The 13,332-nt window shown below is 43.1% G+C and overlaps 1 protein-coding gene across 5 annotated transcripts in view; it reads left to right on the top strand.

Annotated features, from left to right (window-relative positions):
- Positions 1-13,332, top strand: part of LOC308431480 (neuroendocrine protein 7B2) — a gene marked incomplete at both ends in the record, with an annotated part of 42,128 nt that overhangs the window by 26,460 nt on the left and 2,336 nt on the right. The window contains 3 exons of one of the 5 annotated variants that reach the window (XM_080930972.1): positions 738-887; positions 3,689-3,798; positions 11,782-11,844. In XM_080930972.1, the coding sequence (XP_080787098.1) occupies positions 738-887; positions 3,689-3,798; positions 11,782-11,844 (323 nt within the window). Of the gene's footprint in view, positions 1-737; positions 888-3,685; positions 3,838-11,781; positions 11,845-13,332 lie in introns of all 5 variants that reach the window. The other 4 variants (XM_080930971.1, XM_080930970.1, XM_080930974.1 and 1 more) reach the window with 4 other exon arrangements.

Below are 13,332 nucleotides of genomic sequence, written 5' to 3'. Positions count from 1 at the left end.
TAGCCATAAAACAATGTTGCCCTTCTTAAGTACATAAATGGATCACAGGCAGACAAATGGAGAGATTCTTGTGATTTAATATAAAATAAAGTCATAATGTATTTACATTTTTGTGTATAAATGTGTACATGAGTGTGGGTGCCCATTAATGTCACAGGAAGTTACTATTGCTGATTGTGGATGCTGGGAACCAAACTCAGGTCCTCTGGAAGAGAAGCAAGCACTCTTAAGAACTGGGCAATTATTCTAGCCCCTGTAAAGATTTATGCATAAAAACATATCCAGAAGAGAAAAGTTGGAACAGACAAATTTTGAGTTCTTAAGCTGGGGTGGTAGTATGCTAGTGAGTTTTTTCTTTATTTCTCCCCCTCCCCATTATATACCTTCCTTCTATTAGACCTCTGTGACAGTTACCCCCTTGCCTGTCCCTCATTCCCACCCAACTCCATATGTAACTTCCAGAGTCCTGCTCACCTATGTGAGCATCCAGAAACACAGTCATTCACCAGATGTATGGAACTCCAAGCTCCACAATGCTGTCTTGGCATTTCTATGCTCGTCACACACAGTTTGCATCCTAAGGAAATGACTGATGCACATTGTATGTCCATTTCTGCAGTTAAATTCCAATCCTCAAGAAGGCAGGATCCATTGCATAGACTTCCCTTGCTTACTAAGCACAGTGCTTGGTCTGCTGAGTAGCTGTCAATTTAAAGATGTTTCCTCCTATGCTGCAGGGGGAGCACACGAGGGTCTTCAGCATCTGGGTCCTTTCGGCAACATCCCCAACATAGTGGCAGAGTTGACTGGTGACAACATTCCTAAGGACTTCAGTGAGGATCAAGGCTACCCAGACCCTCCAAATCCCTGTCCTCTTGGGAAAACTGGTAAGTAATGTGGCCTTGGGTTATAATGGGAGGTAATTGGAAATTCTGACCCCAGCTACAGTGTGAGCTCTCTCTGAAGAATGTTCCTCTTTTTATTAGGGTGAGGCCTCTCTCTTCCCTGAAGCACAGAGCTCCCATGTTGGGTGGAGCAACATGGGAGTTGGATATGACCAGGCCAGTATGAGGAGGCTGGCCCTGGATAACAGGAAATCTTGAGTCACTGGCTGGCATCAAACCCATCAGTCACCTTTGACTTGCTTGTAGGGTTTTGGATGGGTAGGAAGGTAGACTAGCTTAGAGTATGGGAGTCTGGAAAAGTTGATAAGAGGTTCTTAAAGTGGGGTCCCTGGGTCAGCAGCAGCAGCTGCTGCATAACCTGGAACTTAACATAGACTAGAAATGTGGATTCTTAAGCTAAACCAGACTTACTGAACCAGAAATGCCATACCTGGGTCCTAGCCATCTGTTTAGTGAGCAGTCTTGGAGCACACTGAAGTCTGAAGTCTGCTATTAGAAGACCAAGGAAGGAGACCCAGAGTGTGAACCAAGAGATCTGAGTTCTAGGGTTAACTGCATAGTACGGCTTCACTTCTTTAGGCTTCTGACTCATTATCTATAAAAACATGACACACCCAGTGCCTTAGAGAAACATACAGTGTGAGTTGTGGGTTTTCCTGAGCAGATCTGCTGTGACATAGTACTCCGTATGCCCTTGACACGGAGAGCAGCGTGAGCTTACAGAGGTAGAAGAGATCCCAGAGCTACACACCAGAATCTAACACACTCCGCACTGTTTTTCTGCCTCAACTCGCAATGTAAGAAAATACATCACTTGCTACATTTAGCTACTGTTGGGGAGGGCTTTTGAGACCACCTTACCATGTGTGACACAGCACAGCGCAGGCAAATGGTCCAAGAATGGAACCTTGACCTGCCTTTGCCCTGACATGCTCTCATCCAAATCATCACCCACCTCCCTGTGTAGATCAGTGCAGCTCCTAGGATCCGACATGGCCACAGGGTGAATAGGTTACTTTAAGGGCACATTTTCACCCCCCTAAAATTACTAAAATGTTTCGAAGCTGTTGCATTTGGACCACTCTGTTTGGTATCCCTTCCCCACATAATAAAGGCATTAGACATAGCTCAGTGCAAAGTGGGGAGTCACACTGGGAGTTGTTTGGAAGAATAATAACTTCCACACTAGCCTTCTGGGGCTCAGTGCTGCTACACTGTATTCTAAAGACTTCAGTTTAGTCCTAAGAGCTAGACAACCTTGCTAATTGCAAATAGATCTCCTCCCACTGTTGACTTTGACCAGTCATTATCCCTTTGTAATACACAGCACCAAGACCTTTGGCTCCTGGACCTTCTTTCTTATCCCAATCTTGCACAGATGCTCACAACCTTTATTTTTCCCACCTCTGCTTCTCCACCTCATTTTATGATGCTGGGACTTGAACCTAGGATCTCACATATGCTAAACTGGTACTCAACCACTAAGATGCATGTCCTGCCCCTATTTCTCCCCCTTTAAAAAAGTTGTCTAAAACACATCAGAATTAGAAAGTTTTCAAAACTCAGTTTTAGGAGATAATACCCAGTTATTATAGCTCCTATAGAAAAACAAAAGCTACTTTTGGGAGGGTGGAGGGTGGATGACCTGCTTTCTTTGGTTTGAACGGAAAGCATACTTCAATGAACCATCACAGTTGGGTACTACGCCATATTTTTGTAATCCTAGCCCTCCCTCAGAAGGGATTAACAAGAGGATTATGAGTTTGAGGACAGTCTGAGCTACAGAGCAGGCCCTTGGTGAAACAATCAAAACAAAAGCAAAACTAAACAACAGCAAAACAGATATTTTGGAATAAATGTGCATTTAAAGGGAGGTGTCAGAGATGGCCCTTAAGCATACTGCCAACTTCCCATGTGCCAAAGGTATCATGAATGGGCATTTTCATCCCTTAGGACAATTAGGTAAATATCTGATTTACCTAGTTAAATAGGTAAATAAACAGAACTGGAGAAGCCAGGTTAACTTTAAGAAGCTAAATCTATAGATCCTACATGTTTTGGGATTTGATGCTTAAGTTTTGATCTGTCTCACTCTAAAACTTAAGTTACCGCTGCTGTAATACACAGTACCCAGACCTGTCTGAAGATATTGAAATGGTTCCTAAAGGCAGCATTCAAACAGAGGGACTCATGTGGAATGGAAATATATTGCTTAAAGAAACATTCTAGAGTAGTGGTTCTCAACCTCCCCAATGCTGTGACCCTGTTGTTCTGACCCTTAGCCACACAATTCTTTTCATTGCTATTTCATGACTGCTGTTTTGTTATAAACTGTAATGTAGACATCCATGTTTTCCGATGGTCTTGCGTGACAGCATCCATATTGGCAGATGGGGTAGAGTTGGGGAAGTGGTCTGTAATAATAAAAAGTTTTGGGGACAGGCTCGGAAGTGGAATATATAACTTCTGCATACATTATATTGGCCCAATCAGGCATATGACTCCACATTATTGAAAAGAAAAACTGAAAACTTAACCTCGCTATGTGACAAGGAGAAAAGAAGGTTTGGAGTTCACCCAACAGATCTTTGCTTCTGAAACAGTCCTATCCACCAGGGAGATTGAATCTTGGAGGGAATGTGATTTAGAGCATCTGATACAAACAGACTATGACCCTTGTGTGACTAGATGTTTCCTTTTTGTTGTTGTTGTTGTTGATAAATTAACATTTAGAATAACCACACATGCTTTGACCATTTCTCAAAAACCTTTGTCTACAGCAGATGACGGGTGTCTAGAAAATGCTCCCGACACTGCAGAGTTCAGTCGAGAATTCCAGTTGGACCAACACCTTTTCGATCCAGAACATGACTACCCAGGCTTGGGCAAGTGGGTAAGTCCATTTTCAGCTGCTGGTGCTCACTCAGATCTTGTAGGACTAGTAATGCCAGAGATAAATGGCATGCATAGAGAGAAGGAAGAAAGGAAGACTGCTTAGGAATTGATTCCTCAGAGATCTCCAGTGAGGGGAACATTATGCAATTGTCATTCCAGACTAAAATCATGTGTCTATACAGCAGTATACTGATCCCATCACAAGAGACAGCAAATCTAGACCATGCAGAGTCTCTAGAGGCTTCTGTTCTGCTCTATTCCACAGACTGAGACGTAATATTTTCATGTCTCACTAGTGCATCATGTTACTTGACTCCATGAAAAAGGAAAAGACTTTTTCAAAAGGGAAGGTACTGAGAAATTTGTAGAGCTGATCTCTAGGCTAAAGGAAGTGGATGATCTATGTATATCTCTGCAGAATCAAGGGAATAAAGACATCCAGACTTGTAAAAAGACACACATAAGTCTGCTTTGTGGAAAAAGGGACCATCTCCAGATGCGTGGCAGTGAGCTTGCTGTGGTCGCATGCAACTATGAGTAGCTGTCAATGAAGGGTGTTGTTTTATAAGCACTTGGAAAGAGAAATCATGGCCACTTGGCAGTGGTGTGCCGAAAACAAGTTTTGTCGATCTGCTCATATTATCCCTTTGCCAGCACTATGTGTGCCAGCTTAACGAGGGAAATGAAGTGGGCATGGTGCACTTGGATTTCATCGAAGTATTTGACAAGATCTTTTATGATCTCCCATTGGAAGGGGTGAAGACACAAAGCCAAGTCAACAGAATACCACCAAAAGACAGCTTGTTAAAGAATCTGTGTCAGGAGGAGAGGGAGACACACAGGAAACCCTGCATGTCTGAAGGCTACCCCACTCCACATGTGTATCAGTGTTTGTAATAAAAGTACAGATCACACTCTTCTCAGATTCTCGGTGGATGACACAAAGTTGGAAGGGAGAGCTCTGGATGACAGAGTTGGGATTCAAGAAGATCACAACAGGCTGGAACAATGAGCCAAGGAAGATTACAATTGAATGGGAATGTGTCTAGGTGCCTGTGGTCGGGCCTATGTAATCCAATGATGAAGTCATGTGAGAAAAAAAAAGCAGGGAAACGCTGAACAGTCTTAATTCACATATGAGAGAGACGGTCGGTGTATCTGTGGAAGGAGTGAACGGGGAGTGTTCCCTCCAAAGACAGTCCAGGTAACCTAAGCCCCTCCAGCCTCATCAATCCCTTCTAGGTCAGTGCTAACCACAGCCTTGGTAACTATATTACAGTACACACTGAAACTATGAAGCTACGCTTTCCCCTTCCTTCTGCATTGTTTTGGAGAAAGACATGTATCCTAGATAAACACTTTCTTTCTTTTTTTTTTTTCTAGCATCTTTCTTTACATGACATTTAGTCAGTTCAGTTCCCTCTGCCTTCAAAATACATCTTCAAATGAAGGCAAGAAAGCAGCACACTTGAGTTAACCTTTCATCTCCAATGTGTATCCCTCCCCCTCTTCCTCTCCCTTTTTGTCCCCCATCTCTCATTCACCCCCACTCTTTCTGTTAGGGAAAAGGATGAAGAGAGTGAGGAGGGCATATGACCCATGGAGGTGCGGTGAGGCCTGGGGGTGGGGCAAGGGAGATGCCTCTGGGAGGCAATGTTGGGAATTCCTTCCTCCTGAGGGACCAGCCACACGACAGTATAGTACAGAATAGAGTTTATTCAGGTTATGGGAGAGTTAAGAGGGTGGAAGAGGCAGAGAGAGAGAGAGAGAGAGAGAGAGAGAGAGAGAGAGAGAGAGAGAGAGAGAGAGAGAGAGGCTGGCCATGAGCATGTGGAGGGGGGGAAGGGAAGAGGAAGAGGAGGGGTAGAGGTGGGAGAGTAAGGCTGCAAGAGAGCAAAAGCAAGAGACGAGAGAGAGAGAGAGAGAGAGAGAGAGAGAGAGAGAGAGAGAGAGAGAGAGAGAGAGAGAGACCTAGAGAGAGGAGGGGGCAAGCAGCCCCTTTTATAGTGTCAGGTCATTGCTGCAGAGGATACCTGGCTACTGCCAGGTAACTGAGGGGTGGGGTTTACAGAATTCCAACACTTTCTTCTCCTGCACACATATAATCCTATTAGAGAGAATTGTTTTATCAAGCTATTTTCAAATGTTCTCCTCCTGGCAGAGTTCTAAACAGAAAAAAAAAAAAAAAAAAGAAAGAAATCTTGAGTGTTATGAAAATCTCTTATAAAATGTATTCCAGTGGGATAGTAAGAGATCAAATCTCCGAGGGGAGATTGAAGACCAAAGAAAATAGAGAAAGAAATAGAGTAATTACAATTACACTGATCTTATGTATAGTGATGAAAAATTGGTGCCATTTCAAAAAGTCATCTAGATAGAATGGTTATATACTGTAGACATAGGGGGGGAGAGAGACAAACAGACAGACAGAGACAGAGAGACAGACAGACATAGCCAGAGAGAGGAGGGGGAGAGGGAGAGAGGAGGGGAAGAGGAGGGAGAAAGAGACAGAGAGACAGAGACAGACAGACACTGAGAGACAGAGACAGACAGAGATAGACAGAGAGGGACAGACAGAGAGACAGAATCTACATGAAAGTTTATACACATAAACTCTTCTTATGAGGAATTTTAAAACGAGAGGAGTTGCATGATGCATTTATGTGTCAGCTTAAAGAAGGAAGGAAAAGAAAGGAAACAGCAGACAGTTAAGAGGAAGGCTGAGCAAATGCCCATAGTAGATGAGTACGGTACTGCTAAACAGTAGCAAGGACCAGGTTCAGAAGGGAGCAAACAGGTTCTGAGCCTGCTTTATTTTAGACACTGTGCTAGGTGCTCAGAGTCCAGGACTCATCCAGTGGCTCTGGGATTTTGTCAGTTTTATAGTGTTGAAATGAAAAGCATGAAGATATAATAAGCTCATATTTGCATGGATACAGTGCCCTTTCTGGCGGCACAGGGAAGGCTTGGTACCAGTGCTAGGAAAGTGGGAATCCAAAGGCAGAGGAAGATGTGAGGCCAGGGGGCTCAATTGTGAGGTAAGCACAGAGGAACCGAGGCACTGTGGAGAAGCAGTACTGAAGTCTTAGAGGACAGGGCACAGCTGGGCCTGAGAACATGAAGAAGGAAGTGGAGGGAATGTCTGGGTGTGGGCAGAATGTCTAGGGTTGTGTTGGGGTGGAGGAGGTGCTAAGTTCTTTTCCCAGCATTTTGTTATTTTGTTTATTTGTAGGCAGGGCCTTTCTACATAGTCCTGGCTGTCCTGGAACTCACTCTGTAGGTCAGGCTAACCTCAATCTCAACTCACAGAGCTCCCACTGCCTCTGCCTCAGGGGTGCTGGGATTAAAGGTGCATAGCAGCTACATCCTCTTCAAAAGATCTCTCTCTCTCTCTCTCTCTCTTTCTCTCTCTCTCTCTCTCTCTCTCTCTCTCTCTCTCTCTCTCTCTCTCTCTCTCTCTCTCTCACACACACACACACACACAATCCCACTCACATCCCCTTTTGGGACACTTCCCTTTCTCTGCTCTCTTCTCCCTTCTTGGAACACTCCTTGGGCTTCTCTCAGTCACTCAGAGTCATTGTCCAAGTCAGAGCAAGACTAGAATTTAAGACCAAGAATAAAAAGGTGCTATCACACATCAATGGCAAAGGAATGACATTTATGCCTCTTATCAGCCCTAATGATGTGTTTGTTTAAACTTCAGTTTCCTTGTTTATTTTCTCATTACCACCCAGCAGTAAAACCAGGCTTGATCTTCACATGGAAGTGCTAACTGAGTGTCTATTGCTCTTTTAAGGGGTGGGGGAGGAGCAGCCTGGGTGTTTATATAGAATAGTCTCAAGCCTGTCTGCAACTCAACTATTCTTTTAACTTGCAAACTATTCTTTCAATCTCCCAAATAAATGGCACACAAATCTCCCCTGTTTCCTTGAAGGTACTGCCTCCCTGTTTGTTTGTTTGTTTTGTTTTCTTACCTTATCTGGAGCTGAGTTGCAACTTTAGCAATGATTTTCATGTTACAAATATCTGTGTGTCTGTCTTATTTCCTGCACGGCTCTTTCCTTGTTAGTGAATCAAGACATGTTTAGTAAATATGCACCATATGACCCCCGGGCCCTGCGGTAGGTAATGGGAAAACACCAGTGCATGCTATGTAATAAATTCTGATATGGAAGACACCAATACATGCTATATAATAAATTCTAATAGAGCACTCATACTGCACACCACACACTATGCTAATATTTTGCCTTGATTATTTTATCCAGACTGCCCACCCTCATCATTCTCATCCTGTAAAGGAGAAAATGCACGGCAGGGGTCTGGGTAGTCTGCTCAGCAGCACGGAGCTTGTGATTGACAGAGCTAGGAATTGAACTCCTATCTTTACAAATACACACACACACACACACACACACACACACACACACACACACATTCTTTATGACTCATCCCTCATAATATGGCCTCTGGAGTCCTATCTTAGGACTGACTGCCTTCACTACAGTGTATATAACTGACTAGAGTCCTGAGGATGTATGATCAAAGGCTGATATAAATAAGCCTTTTCACATTCACCTACGATCCTCAAAGCCTATGGAGGCTAATGCCAGCCTTTACTCTTAACATACTTCCTCAGTGTATCAAAACCCAATGTTTCTCCCTTTCTAGCACCCTTTACAGCTTTCATCAATAGTTGATCAAAGCCTGAGCCGAGCTATGGGAGACAGGACGCGTGTGGTTGGTCCATCTCCGACTTTGTTTATCCTGAATGGCCATGCCATGTTTGAATATTGGAGTACTCTCCAGTTCTGCCTTGTCTTAGGATTCTGTGTCTTTAGACTTGAGCTACGTATTTTATGTCTTCTTATACTTGACACATACTAATTGCTCATATTTATGGAGTAGAGTGTGGCATGTTTATACACATCAATGCATGCACCCACACATCATGTGTGATGGTCAGATCTGGGTCACTGGCATATTTATAACCTCAGACTGTGGTCATTTCTTCTTAAAAATTTGCTATTAATTTATGTGGATAGGTGCTTTGTCCCCATGTGTGTCTGTGCATTGTACAAGTGCAGTATGCACAGAGGCCAGATGGGAGCACTGAGTTCCCTGTAATGGAGTTAGACATAGTTGTGAGCTGCCATATGGGTGCTGGGAATGGAACCTGGGTTCTCTGGAAGAGCAGCCAATGCTCTTAACTGCTGATCCGATTCCCCAGCCCCTTAGTTTTTTTTTTTTTTTTTTTTTTTTCATGTTGAAAATGTTCAGAATACTCACGACTGTTCTAAAGACACAGCTTGTTAAGATGGTTGTTCAGCTGTGCTAAAGTACACTTACTTCTCCTTAAGCGTATGCCACCTGGATTGTCACCATGCCCACTCCATCTCCTTCACTGGAGCTCTTCTCCAGTTCTGGAAGTCACCGTTCTTCTCTCTGTTAGCATGAGATCAATGTTTTAAGCTTCTCCATAATGATGCTATTTATGGATATCCGTATCACTTTGCATCACAGTGGGACATCTGTCCCCTGTTAGTGGTAACTTCATTCCCTTTACTAGTGTCCATGTTTCTCTGGTATAAAACTATTATTTTCCATTTGGAATTTACCTATGGGAAACTGCTTTGAGACTATCAATATTCTGATCTCCATGAGGCTGTTAATCAATGCATTTTGCATTCATTGATGATATTTACCAGACTCAATTACAGCCATGGTAGTTGCAGAATGATGAGCTTCCTGCTTTCTTGTTCTCTCCCATTTGCTAATTTGTATCCCACTCCCACACAGAGCCTCCCATACTTCCTTTCCTGTTCATAAACATGCTTATTTATTTGGTACCTGCTTAGAGTCATTGTTACTAATTTTGATGTTCAAAATGTCCTGCATTTGGCTCGGAGGACTTCAAGCTGGCACTTCCTTCCTTTGGACTCAAGTCAAACACTTGGTTAAACAGATCCTTACTTTCTGGACAATCAGATATTTAGCATCACTTATTTTTGTACTTCCTATAACCTAGCCCTTGATCAGACAGTTCTCCAAAAAGATGTCCATCTCCCAGGGTACTTTATGAATGGAACTTGTCTTCCAACATCTTGATGACCTAATGGAAAGATACTTAGTGAACTTAAACTAGCTGTTTTCTTAGAACCGAGGCCACTCCTCCCCAAGGAACTAACAATCGAATGTCAGAAGAGGTAACTTATTTACTTTAATTCATTTTGTGTACTCTTTTTCATTCACATGCCAACCTCTGCCGCCAAGTCACAATAATACAGAGCTGACAGAGAAAGCCCAGGCCTATTCAACTTGGAGGGGCAGGGGGAATGGCCATGCTTGTCCCGACCTCAACTCTTCAAGAAAGCTGGAACTATCTTTGAGAGGAAGACTTCTAGATCTTGTATAATTCTGGTTATGTTTTTTTTCCCCCCCAAGAAGCTCTAAAGGGGATTGAGATGTTGCTTCTTTCACCTCATTTGCAGCACTCTGGAGCTGTGCCAGGTCTTATGGGCACCAGCTCGAAAGACCCTCTGTCCTCCCTCCAGTTCAGACAGCCAGAGAGAGTGATGTATATGAGTAGTCACTATCCTCATCCTCTTTATCCCAACCTCCTTCTCAACTCTGGCATGAATACCCAGAACATTCTGGGTGCATTAGAGTTGTTTACAGTCAGACACTGAAGTTGAGACCAACTACAATATTCTCATTCCTCAAGGGAATGGTCAGCAGGCCTGCCTTTTCTCCCTCCTGATATTTACTTGATCCATCCCCTGAAGTGAGCCAGAGATAGGGGCTCTGGCCATTGCTGGTGTTTCTGGCAGTGGACATGCTTCTCCTGGCATGCACCCCGCCCCTGGATATTTGAGGTTGGGCAGATCTGTTCATTGTAAATTGCAGGTGGTAGGTTTTAATGAACAAGAAAACCACAAAGCTCATTCTTGGCATTTGTCATTTTCACTTTCAAACCTACCATTTAAATATTTGTTAATAACCAGACAGCTCAGAAGATACAAATGTTGTATAAGCTTGCTCCTCACCAGAACTCCGTCAGCCTTTTTTTTTTTTTTTTTTTTTTTTTTGCCCCCAGGAGTTAGTGTTAGGGTATTGTAGTTACTCTCTACAAGATGAATTGTCTTTTGTACAATATTTCCCTTATGATTAGAAAATCAAATAAAACAACACAAGCAAAGCACCCAAATCCCTTTCCTTGGTTTTACATTCAGGTTAAGTGTTCTGTCTTTTATAATGTCAACTGGAGAGAAATGTGTTGAGCATGTGTCTGATATTCTAGAGCTCATTTAAATCCACTGTGTGTTTGAAACACAGCAGTATGTGGAAACAGTTATACAAACTGTGGTAACAGAACAGCACCCCCCCCCCACCAAACACACACAACATAACTTTCCTTTCTGCCAAGAAGTTTTTTGGCAGTTTTTAAAAGGTTCACTCTATTAAAAATGTTATAGACAAAATGGTTCTGTGATTGGCTTGATGGGGCCACTAACTTGGGCCATGGGAGGGATGGCTGCAGAAGTCAACATCTCATTTATTTACACAGAGGATTGTTGTTAATGGTCAGACACTGCTCCAGAGAAGTCATGTGTGTAGTTCATAAAAAGGGAATTAGATACTGAGATAAAGTTATTTATTTTAAACAAAGGCGGTTCAAAGTGAGGAGTCGGGCTTCCTGCACCCTGGTATTTTAGCATGCCATCTCTCCCTGTTTATGAGATTGTTGGTGGCACTGTGTGCCTCGAGGCAGTGCAGGGGACCTTGTGAAAAGCAATGCAGTCTCCAGCTTTTCTCTTGTGGTCTATCATTCTGACACGACATTCCTTTCATCTAGCCTTGTTTCCAAAATATGTGTATGCAAATAACCAGAGCACACACCAAGTGTCGCTTTAAAACAGACAGTTACCAAATTCAATCCATACTTCTACATTTGTGCTTTCTTTTCCCTCCACTCTAGAACAAGAAACTCCTTTATGAGAAGATGAAGGGGGGACAGAGAGCAGAGAGGCGGAAGCGGAGAGTAAGTCACACGGGACCTGGGTGTCTCTGGGATGTTTAGTGTCTCTGAGAGGGACAACTGAAACATTTGGTTTTGGGGGAAGTAGCAGAATCTTTTCTGATGCAGTTCCAAAGAATAGAACGGAAGTTGTGCATGGTAAGGACCGCAGGCAGTATTTATACCTTGGTTTCTGGGCTGGTCTCCTCTCTGGGCTTAAGGACTGTTTCATGAAAATCATGCAACACTCATTGCTTCCCTTCTGGCAAGCACCATGAAAGGTAGGTTCCATAGGTAGAACAGCCTCCTACCCATGCAGAGGAGGGGTGTGCAGGGAAGCTATTAGAACACGACGTCCCTCAGATATTCTATAAACCAATGGAGGAAATGGCTCACACATCTGCACCCGTTATGCAAATCACAAGACAGAAAGCAGGAAGTGTGAACGTGTATGCCACAGGGGCATAGTTTTGTATTTCTTCTACATATTTTTATGCTACCGTAGCCAGGGTAGTTTAGCATGCATTCCACTTATCTCACTTGCTGGCTGCCCTGCCTGGTACAGCCTTAGTTAGCTCTCATTGGAGGACTGTCCAAGATGGACTTTTGGCCTCTGTGTTGTACATTTCGCTATTCCTAATATGGTGTTGGCTGGTATAGGTTACATTGGGTTTCCAATGCATGCTTCTGGACCTCAGACTAAACAGTGATCAGTATCCATCCTGTTAATCTACTGGTACACTTTTTAATCTGACCAACAGGAGGGGTAAAACCCGTGCTATTACATAGTAAAGTGCTACCATATTAACTGTTTTAGTTAAAATGTACAAACCAACTGGAGGCTACTACCCAATAGTGATCACACATAGATGTATTGTGTATTCTTTGGAAAACACTTAAAACAAAGCCATTATTTTGAAATAGCAAGTACCTAAGTCTTGGGAAAAATCAGGAATCTAATTAGTGGCAATTTTGGCTCATCTGAGGAGCTTGGTCAAGTTCAATCAGAGTTTCTGGCCTTGGTATTAATCGTAAGGCCCCTGGATTGCTTGACAAACACAGAAGACCCACAGGCAATTTCCTATGCAAGAAGCAGAAAGTTGTTACATCTGGAAGCATATCTTTGAGAGAATGAACGGGGTTATTAGGGTTTTTCTTGGTGATTACAGCTTTCAATGGCAGATGGTGACAGGAAGGGTGTAAAGCGTTCTTGAGAGAACATCAAGAAATTCTATCTTAGGAGCTCAGAATACACATAATTTACCAGGAAGATGGCTTGAATATCTCCCCATGGTACAACAAGGACATTCCTAAATAAGACCAATGACTGAGATCCCAAATGAATAGCTTAGCAGGCAGCTTTAATTGTCTTGACTTGCTGGCTCACCACGCCTTCTTCCCCTACTCTGAGGAGCTTAGGTTGACTTTAGGTCACATTTCCATGAGACTTGTAATTACCAAAATTCAAAATTCTGGCTAAGACATATGTCATAAGGGTTTTTACTTTGGCAA

This window comes from Micromys minutus, assembly GCF_963924665.1.
Source record: "Micromys minutus genome assembly, chromosome: 17".
NCBI classification, from domain to species: domain Eukaryota; kingdom Metazoa; phylum Chordata; class Mammalia; order Rodentia; family Muridae; genus Micromys; species Micromys minutus.
The sequence above is the reverse complement of the archived record's forward strand: the minus strand, read 5'-3'. Positions and strand labels throughout refer to the sequence as shown.